Genomic DNA, 8,105 nt, shown 5'->3' with positions numbered 1-8,105 from the left:
TCCATAAATAATAAACTTTTTAACTAAAGTAATTATTTTAAAACCTCTGGTTACTTAATAAATAAAATTAAACCAATTAAATCTCTCAAACAATCCAAATAAATTATTTAACATAATTTTGATCGGTATAAATATAATATATCTCATAAATAACAGATTTTTAATTAAAAATTAATTTTTGAATACTAAAATCAACAAATTGACAAATCTAAACTGATAGAAATGATTTATTATAACAGATATATAATACTATGGTTAACACTCATCAAAATTAAATACTTGCTCCAAACTCTATACTAAAAATGTCCTCTATACAACACAAAATTACTATCATTAGATAGATCTAACGAGTAGAATAATTTTTATGAAGGAAGTTTTGTAATTAGAAGTAATTTTACTTACCAAAATAATCTGTAACGATAGGGGAAAAAAAAAAGGACAGAGAGCAACGCTGTGAGGGGGAAGAGAGAGGAAAAGAAAAATGACAAACGGGCTAGCGGTAAAAGAAAACGTTCGAGATGAACTGAAGTTAAAGACCCTCTTTAAAACAGAAAAAATAACAGTTTGAAACCTCATTTTTTTAATATTTAAATATTTAAATCCTTGGGATAAAGATTAAAATGTTACATTGTTATTTGGTTAGTTTGTAAATTTTTTTTCTTTAATAAATACTCCTGGCCAGGAGAGCTTGTAATGAATGGTTGTAATTTAGGTCATTTTTTTATAAATATAAAATAACAAATTAGAGGGAAAAAAAGAGAATGAACTGATGCATTTTTATTGAAATTTTGATTAACTGAATGATCCTTTAAACAGGCAAATTACGTGATAAATAAATCATAAAAAATAACAAGCCCACCTCCTAAAAGTTAGGCACAACTCACAATATGGAAAAATGAAAAACTACTAAAATATGATATCGCCAAAATCATGCAACAAATTAAATATTCAATGGGAAAATGGAATGGTGCGGATCATAGGTAATTTCATGAATGGCTAAAGCATACATTTGGCACTTTAACTTTGTACAAGGTTTCAATTTAGTCTCTGAACTTTTAAAAGTATGCTTTTAGTTCTTTAATCCTAAAATTCTTTAAAAAAATAATGACATTAAAATCTTAAATATTGATAAAATATTCTTAAATATTAATATATTAAGTTTAATTTTCAAAACGTCCATGATTGCTAGAAAAAATTATCATTAGAGCCCAATGATTTTAAGGTTAAAGGACCAAATGTATGCTTTTTAAAGTTAATGGACCAAATTAAGACTTTGTGCAAAGTTAAAGAACCAAAAGTATACTTTAATGTTTCATGAATAATTCAAAGAAATTAAAATAAATTTATTCCCAACAATCCCTCCGTTAAACTAATCAATGTTTGCAAACATTTAGTTTATGTATAAGGATTTAAGCTAAACCCTCAATAACAACAACAAGCTTTATTCTATTAGATAGGGTTGATTACATTAATAGCACGATATTATTGTGCTTTATCATAACCAAATTTCTAGAAAGGTTGTTAGCCAAAGGGTCTCATTCAATGACCTCATTGAATGTTCTCCTTAATCTTCTTTTACCCCTTTTTATTGGACTCTAAATTGTTTGATTTACCTTCCTCACTAGCATCTTCAATGACTTTCTCTACATATGCCCAAGCCACCTCAAACGATATTCAAATATTTTCTCTTTAACAGGCGTCATGCTTACTCTTGTTTTAATATTATATTTCGAATATTATATTTCTTATATAACCACACATCCATCTCAATATTTTCATTTTTGCTACTCCCAACTTTATGCTTTTGTTACCCGTCAGCTTAGCATCAAAACTCATTCCATGTTAAGACAAGCTTAGCCATTTTGTTCTTGAAAAAGGCGTGCGCCATCACGAAGGGGGAAACTTTTTCAAGATATATTTGTCATGTACATGCTTCCATTACAATGTATATATAGTGCAAGATGTGAAAAACGAGTTGTGCAATCCAAACTACTCATATAACCCTTCTCCCATTTCTATCACCCAATTAATCTACGCTTCGAAACCTCTCCTCTTCCTTTCTCTTCTTTTTTTAACTGTTAGATTAATATTTAACGGCTCATATTTAAATATTTATAAAACTATTATTAAAATATTAAATTATAAAAATAAATAAGTTATAAATTATAAACCATATTAAAATTTAATTCTAATGATTTGCAAGTGTACTAAATGTCTTTAAAAATTTTTTATAAATTATTTATCAAAATTAAAATCTGAACCGTTGAAATATGTTAATCTAACGGTTAAAAAAAGAATAGAAGGAAAGAGAATTGGAAGAGAAGAGGGGAAGTTTTGAATTGATTAATCTACGCGGTTGTGCAAAACATGGGCCCACTACAGTGTGGAGAAGACTCACATTATCCCACATGCTTCTCATTCCGTTCATGGCCGAAGGCCACACCATTCCCCTCCTCAACTTCAACGTGGTCCATATGCAGCCCACTTCGAACGCATGCTTGGGACTCTTCGAAGGGTAAGCTTTATGGTTTCTGACGGCTTCTTACGGTGGATTCCACACTCTATCTCCAAGTTCGTATTTCCAGATTGGTGTGCTGCGGAATGGGCTCTTATATTAGAGGATAGAGCCAGAAAAATAGGCCGAGCCTACCGGACTAACCCGTTTAGACCCGAAAATTATGAGAGCCGGGTTTAAATTTTTTTTACCTCAAATGAAAAACAAACTCTACAGGACTGGCTCTATAAGGTTAAGGACTTAAATGGGCCGGCCCGTTTAGGCCTTTTACAATTTTTTTTTGTTTTTTTAAAAACTTTTTATGTAATTATAATATTATTAATTTTTCTCATTGTTAATGATATTTTAAATGTTTAGTTATTATTATCATTTTAAAATTAAATTTCACAGAATAGTTCGATTTATTTAGTTTTAGACAATAATTTGTCCAATTAACTTTTTAAAAAATAGGTTCATTTGGACTTTAATAATGATTTGATTTATATTATATGTGTTGAAATTTTTAAACTATATATATCTGATAAAAGAGTATTTTTATACTTATATAATTTGTGATTCTATAATTTGAACTGAAAATTTATAAGTTTTAACAACAATGTTTCTCAAACTAAAGTAAAATAATAGCTAGACTGCAAATTCTAAAAGCAAAATTCGTATAAAGAAGAAAAACTTCATATTTTTGTTACGAAAGAAAAGTATACTTATGAAGAAGAGTTATTGATTATAGTGATGATAAAGTTTCAAAAGATTAATGATAGTGTATGTTTATTGTATATTTACATTATAGATGAAACTTTTGAATGTTATTATCTTGTTAATGAATGTTTTAGATCTTATTGGATGTTCATGGATATTCATATATAATGATATTTTGTAGTTGTGGCTTAATTTTATTCATATTTATGTCTTTTATTAATAATTTTATTGGTTTATTTTTATGTTTTTGGTAAAAAATGTGAGAAATATGAAAAATAACATTTTTTTTTAACAGGCCGAAAGCCTGTGGGTTGGCCCTGAACCAGTTAGCTTAAGGGCAGGGCCTAACAAATTGGGATATTTTTAAAGTTTCAGTCCTATAGGGTCGGTCCTTTTAAACCCGCCAGCCTTGTAGGGTCGAGCCGGCCTGTATTCCTACCTCTATAATAATGGAGGAGCCATTTGTAGAGAAGCTACCACACACACACGCACACACACACACACACACACATATATATATATATGATCTTCTATGGGCCCCACCCTAACGACAAGTCAGTCAAGTTTAGCCGGTTCCCATTGATCCAGCTCAACAACGACGCAAAACTCGAGTTTTGTAGCCAAGACCCAAAAAGTCTTTCTTTGGAGTTCTGTATCAACGTGCTTTCATCCACCGCGAAAGCTCTGGAATGGTGGTGAAGAGCTTTTATGAGATGGATCCTGTGTTCGTTGATTATATGAACCCCACCACCAGAAACCATATTATTGTGTTGGTCGCTTTGTCTGGCCGAAGAACCAAAGTATAAGGTTAGTGAAGAATCAAGAAAACCAAGATGGACGGATTAGTTAGACAAGAACTAGGAAATTCTGTACGTCACGTTTGGTGAGAGTTTTGGCAAGGAACAAATGCTGACGACACTGGTAACCATTTTTGAGCATTGAGATATTCGTACCAAACCAAAGAAAATTCATGAACGTTGGGAGACGCCCAAGCTTGTTTCTGTCATATTGAACTCTATTTGTAAAATTTGGAATGAAGATAATAGTGTTGTGTGTGTGGTGGAAAGTAAGCCGAGAATTTGATGAGAATCCTTCCACATTGATGATCATGACAGCCATAATATGCCTGCAAGAAATTCAAGAGCCACACCTATATTACTTGTGCGATAAAACTGAAAATTTGCGTGGGAATTAACTGAAGATTTACTACACAAATATGTAAGCTGTAAGGTGATTGATGAGACGTCACAATATTTTGAAAATTATGTCAATTTATAAAAAATATTAATTGGCCGCTATGATAATAAATAATAAAATAGTATGTTATAGAATGATAAATTCATGTACAAGAGGCAATTGGCTCCATTGATATAAATAGAATTTAATTTCTTTCTAGAGTTTAAGATTTTCTGTTAATTTTTAGTTGTTATGATTTAAAAATACACTATACTTTTACTTTTCTTGATTTAGACATAAAAAACTTGTCATTCAAAAATAAAAAAATGCTTATGTTGTCGTTTGGGGGAAAATTGTTCAAAACACGTGTTTCTGTGCATGTTAAACTAAATAGTTCAAGATGTGAACATCAGTGCTAATCTACCATATGAATACACACATTTACATATATGGGAGTCAGAAAAGTTCCTATCAACTTTGCATCAAAGTCCATTCCTAGCTGTGAGCAAGATTTGGTGCTATAGCACAGAGAAATCAGGTTCATCTGGCTTGAACAATTGGGGCACAGGATCACTGCCTTGAACTGCTTTATGGCCTATAGTCCCTTTCTTTGCATTTGCAGCAAACTTGGAAGCCATAACTGTAGCAGCAAGAGCCTGAGTCCCAATTATGGCGTCCCCTGATGAGCCCTCCAACTCAAGCAGGTCGCCATAACTAGTTTCTCCCTCTGGTTTTGCAATAAAGTAGAGGCCCTCTCTTAGGGATAACTCCCTAGATGCCTTGCGTTTCTTATACCTTCTCCAAGAAGCCTCTATTATGCAAGCTGCCCAAGCCCTCCATTGATGGGAGTAATACCTAAAAGCATGCTGAAGTTTCTTACTATGAAGGCGCTTGAACTGAGCCGCCACAACTTTGAGATCATCTGCCTGTAATGCGAAAGCTTCGACTTCAGTAAGAGCCCTAACAGTTCGGGTTGAAGAAGGAAGGTTCGAGCTGGAGTTTGGCATTAAAGCCCATGTCAATAGTTCCTCGCCGCAAAAGTCTCCAGGTCTGAGGGTAATGGAATTAAAGAACCCGGACCTTCCACCATTAGTCGTGGAGCTTTCTAGTTGGCCTCTAATGATGAACACCATTTCATTCACCGGATCACCCTCTCGAAAAATGCAGGTTCCTTCAGTGCTTAGGGACGACACAAGGTGTTCACAAATGGCATCAAGGAGTTGATCATCCATCTGTGAGAAGAAGGGAACCTGAACAAACAAATTTCTAAATAAGCACCAAAATATTTAAGTAGAGAACCGATCATGTGATTAACACATGTATGAAGGCAAACATACGCGTCGAACAAGAGCGAGACACAAGTGGCGTTGAATTTCACGACGAAGATCCAAAGGTAATGAAAGCAATATGGATTTCTCATCAACTCCTCTTGTTGCAAGCCATTTATATTGAACAAAGCGACGAACACGCTCTTGCAAATCTGGAGGTAACTGGCGGTGTCTCATCCATTCCTCAGTATCTCTCTTCCTAATCCTCCATTCTTCAAGTCTTGCTGACATTGACTCTAAATATGTCTTCAGGAGGGGAAAAATCCTCATTAACAAAAATCAGCATTTCAATACTAAAAAATGAAAACAAAAGGGAAATGTTTTGCAATTTTGTGGCCCCTAGGATTAATTTTATAAAGGGGAGAGTGAGCAAAGAATAATACTAGTTGGAAATTCGTACCTGCATGTTTCCTATCAAAAGTGCAAAGAGAACTAATCCAACAACGCATAGCATGATGGAAAAAAGTGTTTCACCAATAAATACAGTGGTGTCCAAGTTTTGTCCGTATGAGCTGTGGTGGAAAAAATCTTGTGAGTTCTAATATTTGAACATACATGTGGTAATGTATAAATTGCAGGCGATACGCCTGGACAGCATAATAGGGTAAATAATACAAAGTTAGCATAGAAATTGAAAGAATGGTCCAGGAATTCTATTGCAACCCCAATCTCAGTGATCGTTGAATTCCCTAAAAAACTCTTTACCATACGAGAGATGACTACTATTTATTAGTAATATTGATATAAAAAAGACATGCAATGTAATAAATTTATATAATGATAATCCTTCATCTACCTTCAGCTTTCAAAACAAGAAGTTGGGCCATACAAGGGGGAATGGGTATGCCCAAGATGTTTTACTATTATAAGTTGTCCGGGAAAGTACCTTAAATTTCTAATACCCCACCAAAGACAATAGAAAAATCTCTCACTGAAACTGCCAGTAGCAACAGCCTTCCTGAAAGCATCTTGAAACATCCCAAACGAATATTTGTTATTTCCGCTCTTTACATCGCAACTCTTAACAACATTGGTGACATTTAGCCAGTATTGCCTATCGGGGTTGTCCAAAGTCCCGCAATCAAGATAACTTACAAGGCAAGACAGGGTTTGTAATTCGTTCTCAGCTTTGCACTCTTCAGTCCAACAGTTTAATTGTCGTGCTATTGCGGATAAGTACCAAGTTGCTCCTACAACCTATCCCAACATGAACAAACAATGTAAACAAAAAACAAGCTCTAGGAAAGAGTAAAGGAAGGGCTAAATGGGGCAAGCTAGCTTTAGGAGATTACGTGACTGGCTAGCATGTAAAGTAGAAGATTATATGCAGCTCCAGTCCATGGAGTCTTGGCAACAACACCAGAGGTTTTGACAATACGCTTGTTTAGTGGGAAGATAAGAAACAGTCTAGGAACATATTGAATAAGCACGAAAAGAGCAAGAGTGATGTGGGCGTGGTCAGCCGAGGATGATGGAACCACCAACCAAATGACAATCTGCAAGGGAAAGCCGAAATAACTTGAATATTTTTTCTGAAGTTTCGAGAAATGAGCATTGCGAGAAGGGGGAAAAAAAGATATTGACATGACCTGGGGTAGTGGAAGGGTTGCGGCAAGGTCGATAACAAAATCCGACCTCAAGTAGCGTCTGGCAATTTCTCGGGCATCGGTAACCAGCTCACCCCGACCAAAAATCCTGGAATTTGGGGCCACGAAGGCTGTCCGAAATTTCATGATCATGTGGAGCGCATAGAAAAGGTCAGAGAAAGAGCGTAGAAGAGTAACGATGATGCTCAATCCTGTACTGGTTTGTAAACAACCGGGGCCTCCGATGTTGGGCAGATATAAGTAAAGGGGGTCGATGAAAAGCGCAATGAGACTGGTAACGAGGAAGATCCTGTTCCAACGTGCAACGATGTCGCTGTCGGGGTCGAGGATCTGATGACGCCATAGGATGAGGTAGGCGTGTTCCTCGTCGGTGGCGGCGCCGGAGGGCTTGGCTTGGAGTCGCCCGAATTGGCGGAATTTATGGGCAGGCGTAGATATTATTCTATACATCCTTCCATGGCGGATTCGGGGTGAACGGATTCCGCAGCCGAGAACGGAGAGAGGGGTACGGAGGGGACTTGCTCAGTCGCAGGAGAGAGAAGGCGGTGGGTTTGGTGAGAGTTTTGGCAGAAAAGGCGAACAAGAAGGAATAGACACTAACAACGATGGTAACCATTTTTGAGCATTGAGAAATTCGCGCCAAACCGAAGAAAATTCATGAACGCTGGGAGATACCTAGGCTTGTTTCTGTCGTTTTGAACTTTATTTGTAAAATTTGGAATGAAGATATTAGTGTTGTAAGTGTGATTGAAATTAAGCTTAGAATTTGACGAGAATCCTTCC

General features: G+C 35.5%; 1 protein-coding gene across 1 annotated transcript; it reads right to left on the bottom strand.

Annotated features, from left to right (window-relative positions):
* Positions 1–4,905: 4,905 nt before the first annotated feature.
* LOC114741792 (cyclic nucleotide-gated ion channel 18-like) lies at positions 4,906–7,772 on the bottom strand. Its single transcript, XM_028930056.1, has 6 exons — positions 7,305–7,772; positions 7,008–7,211; positions 6,602–6,912; positions 6,116–6,227; positions 5,725–5,961; positions 4,906–5,637 (listed from the first exon to the last, which is right to left on the bottom strand). The coding sequence occupies exons 1-6, from the start codon at positions 7,770–7,772 to the stop codon at positions 4,906–4,908; spliced, it is 2,064 nt and encodes a 687-aa protein (XP_028785889.1).
* Between the last annotated feature and the right edge of the window lie 333 nt (positions 7,773–8,105).

Source organism: Neltuma alba, unplaced genomic scaffold (genome assembly GCF_004799145.2).
Source record: "Neltuma alba isolate B1F8T4 unplaced genomic scaffold, ASM479914v2 tig00003533_pilon, whole genome shotgun sequence".
NCBI lineage: Eukaryota > Viridiplantae > Streptophyta > Magnoliopsida > Fabales > Fabaceae > Neltuma > Neltuma alba.
Note: the sequence above shows the minus strand (reverse complement) of the source record. Positions and strands in the feature narration are given on the sequence as shown.

What these genes read in the sequence shown, in the direction of transcription:
- LOC114741792 (XM_028930056.1), bottom strand. Translation starts at nt 7,772, where the DNA reads ATGTATAGAATAATATCTACGCCTGCCCATAAATTCCGCCAATTCGGG. An exon ending in CAACCCTTCCACTACCCCAG is followed by an intron (nt 7,212 to 7,304) that starts GTCATGTCAATA and finishes TTTCCCTTGCAG; the next exon opens with ATTGTCATTTGGTTGGTGGT. An exon ending in TTTACATGCTAGCCAGTCAC is followed by an intron (nt 6,913 to 7,007) that starts GTAATCTCCTAA and finishes ATGTTGGGATAG; the next exon opens with GTTGTAGGAGCAACTTGGTA.